Source organism: Pseudochaenichthys georgianus, chromosome 16 (genome assembly GCF_902827115.2).
Source record: "Pseudochaenichthys georgianus chromosome 16, fPseGeo1.2, whole genome shotgun sequence".
In the NCBI taxonomy this organism is placed as follows: Eukaryota; Metazoa; Chordata; class Actinopteri; order Perciformes; family Channichthyidae; genus Pseudochaenichthys; species Pseudochaenichthys georgianus.
The window spans coordinates 47,140,644-47,153,461 of record NC_047518.2 but is presented as its reverse complement, the minus strand read 5'-3'; the positions used below and the strand labels follow the sequence as shown (position 1 = coordinate 47,153,461).

Below are 12,818 nucleotides of genomic sequence, written 5' to 3'. Positions count from 1 at the left end.
AGAATAGCATCAGGACTGTTTTAGGTATATGATAGGTGGTGATTAATCCAACATGGTCTCACCAGAATACATGAAATGACCACGACTCCTTAACACCGCATTACGTGGTGGAGTCACAGACTCTGCACCGCGGAAACAGCCCCAATGTAAAGTGAATGAGGCTCCTTTGTCGTGGTGGACACACACATTTCTACAACGTCCGGCAGTGAGCTTTCTACTCTATAAACTTTTTTTTAAATCTAATTTAAAGCTTGTAGTAACTCACGGGACACTTCTTTTATTTTATTTTAATTCATAATTATTTTTATTTTTCGTCAGAATGTATTATGTGCATTAGTTACAAATTTGTGTTCTCTATAAACAGTGCATTGTGTGTAATACAACTGTGATTTTTTTTTTATTTGTTTCAAAAACCACTCCCCCCATCGGAATGACGATGGTTACTGACTGTATTTTTTTTTTAATAGTAATAATAATCATTTTTATTATAACAAAAATAAACCAGAAGAAGAGAGAGGAGAGTTGGCGGGGCCTCCAACAGCACAGGACAAAGAGTTGGCAGGACCCCCGGCAGGAGAGTAGTCGGCGGGACCTCCAACGAGACAGGACAAGGAGCTGGAAGGACCCCCGGCAGGAGAGTAGACGGTGGGACCTCCAACGGGACAGGATAAAGGGTTGGCAGGACCCCCGGCAGGAGAGTAGACGGCGGGACCTCCAACGAGACAGGACATGGGGTTGGCAGGACCCCCGGCAGAAGAGTAGTCTGCGGGACCTCCAACGGCACAGGACCTGGGGTTGGCAGGACCCCCGGCAGAAGAGTAGTCTGCGGGACCTCCAACGGCACTTCAGTAGGGACTTGAGATGGGACTAGAGAAGGGACTATGAAAGTGACCTGAGGAGGGACTAGGGAAGGGACTAGAGGAGAGACTAGAGGAGAGACTACAGGAGGGACCAGAGGAGGAAACTTGAGAGGAGACTCGAGAGGGAAACTAGAGAGGGGACTAGAGGAGGGACTAAAGGAGGGACTAGAGGAGGGAACTGGAAAGGGGACTGGAGAGGGGACTAGAGGAGAGACTAGAGGAGGAACTAGAGAAGGGAACTCGAGAGGGGACTCGAGAGGGGAACTAGAGAGGGGACTCGAGGAGGGACTAAAGGAGGGATTAGAGGAGGGAACTCGAGAGGGAACTGGAGATGGGACTGTGGCAGCTGGGGCCAGATCTGGGTCTGGAACCAAGGCTGCTGGGACCGGGACTGGGGCCGGAATTGAAGCCAGAATCCTGGCTGAAAGGTCCGGTTCTGGAGCCAGAGACATGGCTGTAAAGTCCGGTTCTGGAGCCGGAAACATGGCTGTAAGGTCCGGTTCTGGAGCCGGAAACATGGCTGTAAAGTCCGGTTCCGGAGCAGGGACCATGGCTGCTGGGACCGGCACTGGAGCCGGAACCATGGCTGTGTGGGGTGGTACTGGAGCATGGTACCATGGCTATGTGGGATGGTACTGGGGCACGGAACCATGGTTGCTGGGGCCAGAACTGGGTCCGTAACCATGGCTGCTGGGGGCTGAACTGGTTCTGGAACCCTGGCTCTTTGGGCTCGTGCTGCCAACCTGGCCTTGCGACCCCTTCCTTTAGGAGCCGTTTGGAGGCTCCGTGGACCTCCAAAGGTCAGACGAGTACCAGCGAATGGCTCCTGGACAGTAGCAAACACTGGGTGAGAACCAGGGGCTGACGCCAGACGGACCATACCAATGCGTGTGGTGTCAAAACAGGAGTTGGGAGACCTGGGTCTGTCAGGATCGGGAAAACAAATTGTGAGGTAATCCAAAAGCCTGGCAGGTAAGAATTTCACCAAACTTTGATTCCTCAGTGTAAGGTGGACTGCATCTGCCAGAGCAGCATCTCGCTGCTGAACCCTGACCGCTCCTATCCATTGATCAGAGCAGGTAGCCAAAGAAAAAGTAAAATCCAATAATTCCTGCTCAAAAGGATCTGCTGGGCCCATATTTTGGGTCAGTTCGTAATGTTACGATGTGTGAAGCAGGTAGGACCCAAATGCAGATTAACGTAAAAATAATTCCTTTATTCCAAGGCTATACTGACAAATACAGAACAGAACACTCACCGAGGACAAGCCAATACACAAGACGAACCGACACTGAACACTGGGAGACAGGGGAATTTAAACACAGGGTAACTAGACACAGGTGGGAACAATCAGGGGTGGGGCTGACACTGATGAGCACAGGAGACACACAAGGAGTGACAGGTGAAAACAATCAGGAAATTAGACACACCAGGGAAACTAACGACAGACATGAAAACACAGGGAAAAGAGACCAGACAATATACAAGGAGGAAAATACCCATAACCAGACATACAAAACTACAAACGTGACAAAACATGAAAATCCTGACACATAGTAAAGATCTATACAGAAAGGAACATAGGGGAGGAGATCATCACTAGACTCAGACTGGATCATACAGGATTAAACGGAACAATGTTTATACTGGGAAAAAGCAAAGTTTAGACCCTCCAGAAAAACGCGGGCAAAAATCCTTGATTATGCAATTAAACATGCAGGGTTTTTATGTGATTTTATTTGGTGAAATTGCGGGAAGTTGCGAAAAATAATAGATTTTTTTTAAATATTGGGCTGTCTTATTTATTCTCTCTCACACACAACCTGCCACTAACGTTACACCCCTTTCCTATTCAATTAAACACATTCGATGTTTATTTATTGTAAAAGCAATAAATGTTTTGTTTTTTTAAAAGACTACATTTATATAGTCAAAAGGTCTTTTTGTTCAGCCTCACAATGCTATTGGGTAGGAAATGTGTGTATAGGTCTTGCCCTCTGGCCATACACGTCAGGGATTTTGGGCCCCATGAAAATATATCACATTGGGCCCCACCACCAGGCCCAGGCCACGCCAACCAAGCACAATAGCTGTAACCACACCTCCAGAACCCAACCGACTCATTTATGCTTTAAATAACTCTACCTGTACAGGCTTGCTTGTAGTCCAATACTAACCGCACAATATTTACTGACACTGAGCTGTGGAAATATAACACTTATGGGGGACAGCGCTGCTGAGCCTAGAGATGTATCTGTTGGTCCTGGCACCAGGGGGAGGGACAACTGATTTAGTATGAATAGCTGCTAAAAATGTACCTGCATTTACTAAATGTCAGCTAAAAGAGGAGTGAAAACCTGTATAGATATTAACAGTACTTAATGTCAGCTTAGTAAAAAAACATAACAATTATTATTTACAATGGACTACGCGTAGCTAACAGACACATTTCCACCACTCATAGACCACACCCACCTTTTCTTTGAAAAACTGGGTGACATACTGTCGCCCTTTAGTCCCTCTCTCTTGTCTTTCTCTCCTTTCTTTTCTCTTTTGAAAGCCTGACTTTGTGAGTCGTTGAGACATGGTTCACACGGCAGTACTAGCATCCCTGCTCCTAACATGCTCTCACTCTCTGCTAGAAAGTGCCGGCGGTGCTGCACCGCGTTTGGAGGCAGGACCAAACCATTACATGTAAATAGAAGGGGGTGGACAGAGGCTTTGGATAATTAACTTTTTTAAGAAAATAAGTTAAATGAATTGTAAGTTTACTGAGTACATTATCGATATAACGTCCTATTAATGTTAATTCTTGATGAATGATGAAAGGTTACTTAAACATTTTTTTCTTAATGTTCTAAAATTGTTTGGGCCCCCGTGGTGTGTTTCGGGTGGCCCGGATTCAGCTCCGCCACTGCTACCAGGAAGGGAGTGGAGCCTGATGGAGACACTGGGAACAGAAGGTGAGGGGGTGAGAGCTACCAGGAAGGGAGTGGAGCCTGATGGAGACACTGGGAACAGAAGGTGAGGGGGTAAGAGCTACCAGGAAGGGAGTGGAGCCTGATGGGGACACTGGGAACAGAAGGTGAGGGGGTAAGAGAGGCAGGAAGGCCATTCTTAAGTATTTGAGTGAAACAGGATTGATTGGAAGAATTTAAAACAACGTAAACAACACAATGGTATAATTCCACAAGTGGTGATAGGATGATATGGTGATACACTCTCTTGTACAGTAGGTGGCGGTATGCACCTTAAAGCTGTTTGCAATCCGCCAAAAACCGAGAGAAGAAGAAGAAGAAGAAGAAGAAGAACAAGAAGAACAACAAGAAGAACCTGGATCCATGCCGCGTCTCGTCGCTACGGTTCTCTCTCTGTGTGTTCCTGAGAAAGTGTGTGTGAGCTCCAGCTCTACTGATCCATCGTCTGTGTGTCTGGATAAACCTCCGAATGGACGGTGTGCTCTTTTTTCTGGAGCGTTTACCTCGGACTATAGGAGCTAGCTTGGCATGCTAGCTGGAAACACGTTAGCAACACTAGTCAGATTGAGAGTTTGATGCAGAGAGAAGCGGTGTGTTTAACGGAGTCTGCAGGAAAAGGTGATCTAGGAAACATGAGTAAAGTCCAAATGCTGATGTCGTTGAAGAAGCAGCGACCCACTGCTGCTAATGAAGAGATATTTGCTCTGTTTGAACAAACAATATCAGAGCTCGAGGAGGAGCTGTTTCTTTCCAAAGAGGAGAACAAGAGACTCCAGAAGCTACTGGACGCTGTTTTACAGCCTCAGCTTCGGATCCACAGAGCAGGTCTGTTCCCTTTACCCTTAATTAACACTTTACACTCTTCAGTAGCACTTTATTATCACATTAATAACACTTTAGACCCTTTATCAGCACTTGCTGCAGGTAGTACATCCTGAAGTAAAAGTACAAACACCACACTGTGAAAATACTCCATTACAAGTTAAAGTACTGCATTCGTATCTTATTTAAGTAAAAGTATGTAAGTATTATTAGACACATGTACTTTATTATAATAATTAAAATGTATTACGGAAGAGCAAACCTACCAAAATAAATATATTTATAAAAATCAACCAGCAAACTCTGGGGAAGAGCCGGGGCGCCAATACGGAAGTGCCACACACTGCAGTTCATATATTGGCCGATAGGCAATGGCTGCAGAAAAGAGCAATTTCCATAGACCCCCATGTTAAAATGCCCAACTTTACAGCAGAAAAAAACATGTTTCTACCCCTGGCTCCATACATTTTTATTATCGATATAGTTAGATTCCACCTTCATGATTATGCATATGTGAGTGAATTGTTTTCTAACACGACCATTTTATTTATATTAGGTCTTAAAGTGTTTGCATAAATTAGGGCGTGGTCACATTGAGTGACGGCTCTGTGAAGTGACTGCCGCTGTTAGCTTCTCGTCTCTCTGCTAGCTGCTACAGGGACTCTGCCTGCCCAGCTCATCCAGGAAACACAACTTGAAGCCGGCCGTGGTTGTTTGTTCTTCATGCTTATATATCTGACTATTGTGACTCGCTCTGCGGTTGAAACAGACGGTGCATGAATGCGGTTTTGCGGTAAGTGAAATTCGAGTACTTTATTTATGTGTTAATGTTAAAATAATAGACTGTATATATAAAGGTTCAAACGAAATAGACGTTAAGTGGGATAATACTGTAGAACAAACGGCTTCTGTTTGAGGTTATAAAATAAGGTCATCCTTGTAACTTAGAGATATTTTATTATGTAGGTAGGAACTGTATGCATCGCTAAGGTTAATTTAAATTGGCAATGCTCAAGTATGTAGACAAGCTAACGTCGAAGTAGTGTATGTGAAATCAACCTCACAATAAGATGTGTGTATATTACAATTATTAATGTCATATTTCAAGATGATTACTTAGATATTACAATATGGTTGGTTGAGCTGGAGTTCATTATTGAGCTTACACGTTAACGTCAGTCATCTGAAGAACGAACCCAAACCTTGTTGTTTGTATTAATTACATTACCAAATGGGTATCAAATAAACAGTAAGCATTGGTAACACAACTTCCAAAGTTACAGTAAAATAAAAAGGACCCTGACTCGGACAATACACAATCCAACATGTTCAACAGAAGAGAATCAGTCATATTGTTTGTACACGTGGTACTTTACATATATATATCTGTTTGTTTAAGGTGTCCAGGTGATGCAGACAGGCTGGACCAGAGAGTGAGAGACAGAACTGGACTCACAGCAGTGAACTTCAGCACAGGTACAAAGACTCTATTTAGCATACTGTACAAAGAATCAAGAAATATATTTGTTTAAATAAATGAAGTATTGACTTCTACATATTAGATCACCTACACATCAGTGAAGTTGAGGGTTTTTTCCATGCAAAAGGTTACATTTAGATATTAACAAGCAATATGACTTGGTCAGCTTTCTAATGTAATGTATTGAAGGCAAAGCTATTTAACACATAGTGAGAACTGCTACTATTTATCTCTCAATATTGTCTGTAAAAAACGTGGTAAAAGTTATTCTTTCAGTGAGACAACAGAGCAAGCTTCTGCAGTTGCACTACGTTTTGTAATAGTTACATATTATTTTGATAATAACATATATTTAAATGTTGATGAATTCCATACGGTTCATTCATAATCTGATTGTCTTTGTTGCTCACTTTTGGAATAAAAAAAAAACATTACAATTACACAACAATTATATCTACAGCCCCTAAACACACAAACACACCGCTTTAAATAACACACTTGTTCTACAATAATATGTTTTATGTTTCCTGTCATTTTTGTTAGGAAAGGACATGCCTGAAAGACACGACTCAACATTTTCTCCTTCTGAGGGTCAAGAAGAACATCCAAGAGGAACATTACAAGCTGATGTTATGAGATGTTAAGACCAGTACAGGACAATCACTAAGAAAATACTTTTTATTGTGAAAATACAGTCAGCTGATCGAATGCACCTCTTTCCATATCTACACTCCATCAGCTGATTATTTCTATTTGCCTCACTTTATGAGCTTCACATCACTTGTGCCTTGTACCGCAGAGTTTGCAACGTCACAAATAAATGGGGCCAATCTTCAGTCAGATGTGAATGTGTAATCTAACATGTTCAGTAAGAATAATGGACAAAAGGAGTGCAAATACAATTTATTGAAATGTGAACCAAAACTTCATCAAACATGTTTTAAATAAAAAGCACATATGGACAGAAGATGTAAACCTATTAAATGTATAAGTAAACACATTTAGTCAAATAACGTGACAGACTAGGCCTGTGCAGTTGGTATCAGCTGTGCCCAGCATGGGCTCCTCCATCAGGCCTGGTCCTCCTCGCTGAGGAAAGACCCTCAGTCCTCTCCAAACCAACAGACTGGACGTCCATCACACAGAGGTTTCTCCCTGAAGACTCTGCAGCTCTCTGGACACCACGCTGTCTCAATCCGTCCACACTGAATATGAGAGGGGGACAAATGAAAATAATAAATGTTTTAGACAATAAGAAATATAAAGTTGACTGTTGAGTTGCTCAGTTTTTTTAGATTGTCAATACTATTACTGTATAACTAATATCTCAGGTTAAGAGGCACCTTCAAATAAAGATTGGTCTTTAAATACATGTTGTCTTTTGAATTGTTTGTCTAAAGTCAAGGATCTAGAACTGGTACTTGGCTTTAATGATACAGTCTGGTTATTATGCTGTTTGGAGGAGGCCTCACAGGTAAGAGCACTAACTAGCTACCACAATGACTTAAATGTATTATACGTATAGTTAAGTGATATCAAAATATAAATAACTAATGTCATGAAAACATATTAATATTTGCTTGATTCCAGTGTTGAATTTAGCAAAATTGCATACAAACGTTAAGGGATTTCAAGATTCTGTAGCATTATGCTAATAACTTAGATTATTATTTATAGTTTTGCTGAATAGTTTCATGTCCGCTTACCTTAGAAACGTAAAATGCGACGGCAGTGTGCAGATGGGGAGCATGTTAGCTTAGCTTGGTAGCTTCAGCTAGCTCTGGAACTGTCAGCTCGGTGGCAGGAGGTCCCGCCTCGGCTCCGCCTCTTTGCCCTTATTTGGAGCAGGCTGGAGAAGGTGGGAGTTGAACTCTGACGTCACTGTCGAGCCGTTAGTGGCCGACTCCGCCTACTAAGGGCTTCTTGGCAACTCTGCAGAATCCTATGGGTGACGTCACGGACCCTACGTCCATTTATATATACAGTATGATAAAAATACATACTGTAGTGTGTAGTGATCACTTATTAACACACTGACACATAATTCACACATGGAACTACAGGTTGGGGGTATTGTTTCCGCACGGACATATATGTGGTTACCTATTTATATATTGTGTGCCCTCCTGGTTTCTTTCTTTTGTCTTCCCGGGCTGCTACCCGACAAGATGTCCGTTTCAGCTGCTCATTAAAGCCAGCTACGTACCTTCGATGCACCGCCTCCGACTCCTATCTCCCGGCACTACAACATTGAATAATATGCCATTTAATGTACTGATTTAAATATGACCCATGCATGTGGGCACCAGTTGGTTAAATGTGACATACATTGATACTTTAGTTTTAATGTGCTTCTTTATTCACCTTTTCTTTTTAAATGTATAAAAGCAAATAAAAACAAATACTTTGGATTAATTCAAATTGAGGGAGAATAATTCATAAAGAAATCAATGAATAAATATTAGGGATGCTCCAATCGATCGGCCACCGATCGATATCGGCCGATACTCACTCTCTACCGATCGATCGGGCTCTCTAAAAATGCCGATCACGAGAGCCGATCGCATAATGTAAAATGATGACGTAAAATACATGACACTTTTCTCTATGCTCGGCAAAACAAGCTTGCCAAAATGGCTTCACCAGTCTGGCAGCATTTTAAGGTGTCCGAAAAGGACAATAAAATAGTGGTATGCAAGGTGTGTGAAGCAGAAATCCTGCAGCTCCACCCGCTGTGACGGACCGGTGAGCGGAGTGAAACACACACTAAGAGTTAGACCTAACACACTTAGCTATTTTATCTACCCCTGGAACAAGCTAAACTAGTTACACATATGTTTATTTTTCACTGTCGGGTCACTCATTACTGGATCAGTGAGCTGCATGAGATACTGACAGGCTGTCAGGAGAGGGAGAGAGAGAGCGCTTCCGCTCATCTCTCCCGTGTTCTTATCCACAGTTAATGTAAACTTGAATAATGTACTTCATTTGAATGTAATAATTATGTTGGTTGTTGTTTGTGGAAGCTCCAGTGAATGAGCCCCATTAACTGAGTTTGAAACGTCACTTTAAATGGAAGATCCCCATAGGCCCCGCCCGCTCGATCGGATCGGTGATCGGTGTCGGCCGATGCTGATTCCGGCGATTGACAATCGGTCCCAACATTGGCGATCGGAGCATCCCTAATAAATTCAATAATTTATAATAAGTTCAATAATAAATTAAATCTAAATCTAATCTAAAATGTTGCTTGATAAAGAATAGGGGAACTAGTACAAAGGTCATTAAGTCAGTGGTTTTCAAACTGTGGGGCACGACCCCCGGTGGGTCGCGGAGGTACTGCAGGTGGGGTGCGGGAAGATTTTTTTTAATTTAATTTTCTCCTTTTAGCTTTGTGAAGCACCTTGAGATTACGTTGTTTTTAACGTGTGCTATATAAATCAAATGTATTATTATTATTGTTATTATTATTAAATTGTAAACACACACTGCTCGAAAATCTCTCATTGGTCAGAGAGCTGTGGGCATAATGCTGCCTTTTGCAACATCCTACTTGTGTGAGATAGGCTTTTCTGCTGTTACTGCCATCAAAACGAAATACAGATCAAAGCTGAACATTGCAAATTAACTGAGAGTGGCAGTCTAAAAACAACAGGCCAGGTTTGAGAAGATCTGCAAGGGAAAGCAAGCACACACAAGTCATTGATAGACCATGTGTGGAATAGGAATGGTAAAGTGATGTGATCGTTTGCAACCTGCAGTAGAAATGGTAGTTAATTCATATATTTTCCTTAAAGACATTTGAATTTAAAAATCTACTACTCGGGGAAGAAGGCCAACCAGTTTTAATTAGGCCAAATTAATTCACAGTATCTATTACAAGCACTTTTGTTCATGTGTAATCCATAATAAAATATAAAATGATAGTTGGATCTTTGTATCTTCTTATTATTAGCAGAGAAAATGTAATGTTTTTACAACAATATACAATTAATCCTACCAATATAGATGGGAACCGGGTTGGGGTTGTCCCGAAAATATTTCCAATTACCCAAGTGGGTCCCGACTGAAAAAGTTTGGTAACTACTGCATTAGGTAATTAAAACATTAATATAAATGAATGTAAAATCTCATCAATCAATCAATTATTGCCAACATGTATTTATAATATATTCTGTGTGTATATATGTATATATATATGTGTGTGTGTATATATGTGTGTGTATATATATGTGTATACATAATATATATATGTGTATATGTATATATATGTGTGTGTGTATATATATATATATATATATATATATATACACACTAGGGGTGTAACGGTACACGTACAGAAATTATTCGGTACGGGCCCTTCGGTTCAGTTCATGTGTGTACCGGACGAATATAACGTTAAACTTAAAAAATTGAGAACGTGAACAACTTCTTGGAAGTAATCTCAGATGCTGCATTCAGGGTTATTTGCTCACATTGGGTTCAACGCGTCATAGAGCGAGCAAGTAATTTCATTGGACGAGAGGCATACCATGAGAGCTGGGGCCTCATTTATAAAGGGATATACGCTAAAAGAATTGCGTACACCAGTTTCTGTTCAATGTTTGCGATTTATAAAATACTAACTTGTGCGGTCCTCCACGCAAACTCTAACCCATGCGTACGCACTAAGCACAAAAACGGGAGAGATGAGAAACTGCGGCACCGTTGGCAGAAGGAAGAATGGAGAGAAATATGTGGAAATAATACCATAAATAAAATGTTACCTCTCATTTATAATATATAAAGAATTCATTTTCAAACATTGATTAAAGCCAATCTTAAAATGATTAAACAAACGCCTGTTTGCGACTCCTCAGTGCACACAAAAACATAACTTGAAGAAATAAATAAATACGGATATGTTATTGAAAACCATATGTTGTGTTAATGTTCTGGTGGCTAATCCTACATTTTCAAGGATGGGGATGCATTAGTACTATTTACAACATGCTAGAATGTAGCTAACTATATGTATCTGGTATTCAGGGAACAAAATACACAGTAAACCATTAACATATTTATTATGGTGAAGTAATAATACATTTTACATAATATATATATATATATAATATTACAGGTTTTCAACTAAATGCAGACTTAGTTCTGAAAAGACAGTCCACCACAGTGGCAAAGGGCAGTGTACTGAATTGCTACCTTGACACATTCAGGAAGAGTTCACAACAGGCCTGGGTCGATTGGGCTGCTGTGATTGCCAGTACTACCACATCCGTGTCAACTGGGGCACTGCACTGAATTGCTGCCTTAACACATTTGCATTGTCCACTGCACCCCTTTTTGCATCCACAGCGGAGGTATTCAAAACAGGCCTGGTAATGTGGTCCAGTAAACTTCCCATCCACCTGTGGCCTTCCTCTTCCACCCCCAGTCACCTGGAGATGGGAGTTCAGGGGCTGCAAACATCATCTGTCCCCAGCAGTGACTAGCTTGGAAGGCAGCTCTCTTTGTGTGCTGAATCGATGCTGCTTGTGTTGGGAGAAGTCCTTAAATTGTTCTACCTTTCTGGGTGAAGAGCTGCTAGCGTGCCTGATTGACTAACTCCTGTCTGCTAGTGCGGTCATACAATACCAGAGAGCAGTGTCACGCTCACTTATCTACTTCAACTCTTCTACGACCAGGCCAAATATGTGGCCATGATTCGTCATTCCATCTATGAGGTAAGGCAGGCATTAGAGATTCTGAATCTTGGTCAGATCACTCTGGATCAACCTCTATACGCTGTGGCAAAACAAACCCAGTGGAGCTGGCCAGCAACGCACAGTGAAGATCATTTTATTGTGATGTTTGTTAGGTTTCACATTGAGATGGCAGCACTCAAGGTACTTGGCGACCTCCTGGTCATGTTCCCAGTTCCACTTCTGGTCTATCATCCTGCAGCTGGAAATAGAGTTGATGATATATGTGCGATCAATAAGAGAGGCCAACTTCCTACTCTACATAAAGGCCTTGACCAAGATTGTGCCTTGGTTCATTTCATTTCAAACCTCTATTTATGCAGATGAATCCCATTGAGATCATTGATCTCTTTTTCAAGGGTAACCTGAAGGGTCCTATCTCTGGGACACACCCACTATGCCGGATGGATACCAGTCCACTTATGTGCCATGATTGTGCTAAAAGATAACCATCCTGATGTCCATGGACAGTTTCTGAAAGGAAACTTTGCTGTGAAGAAGACGACACAAAGCTTTGTCATTGACCAGACCCACGAGCAGAACAATGCCTCTGGGAAAGGTGATGGTGGTGATGTAGGCCTGACGGAGCCCTGCAGCTCTGCCACGCTGGATGGTGTCTGGTCCCGAGATGGCACGTGTGGTTGGGGAGTTTGAGGCCTCCACTGAGAAGAGAAAGAAGACTGACACCCGGCACCATGAGCAGACCAAACATGCGCAAATGGCATTTGCACAAGATGTTAAAGCACTAATTGGTGCTACATAAGTCATGGGCAATCGATTCAGTGAAATAAGCAGTGAATACTGGATACTAGAGACCCTGCAGATGCAGCAGTCATTGACACTCTGAACCAGATTGAGAAACTCGGACAGGACGGGTATGACACCTACAGTGGAGGAAATAAGTATTTGATCCCTTGCCGATTTTGTAAATTCACCCACTTAT

General features: G+C 42.0%; 1 protein-coding gene across 2 annotated transcripts in view; it reads left to right on the top strand.

Moving 5' to 3' along the window:
- The first annotated feature begins 4,125 nt into the window (after window positions 1–4,125).
- Window positions 4,126–12,818, top strand: part of LOC117461029 (zinc finger protein 583-like) — a 17,034-nt gene continuing 8,341 nt past the window's right edge. Inside the window, exons 1-4 of one of the 2 annotated variants that reach the window (XR_011644660.1) lie at window positions 4,126–4,663; window positions 5,310–5,453; window positions 6,060–6,136; window positions 6,684–7,512. Coding sequence is in view for 1 of the 2 variants with exons in the window: in XM_034102708.2 (XP_033958599.2) it covers window positions 4,414–4,663 (250 nt within the window). In the remaining variant the exon portion in view is untranslated. Of the gene's footprint in view, window positions 4,664–5,309; window positions 5,454–6,059; window positions 6,137–6,683; window positions 7,513–12,818 lie in introns of those variants that run through there. The other variant, XM_034102708.2, reaches the window with a different exon arrangement.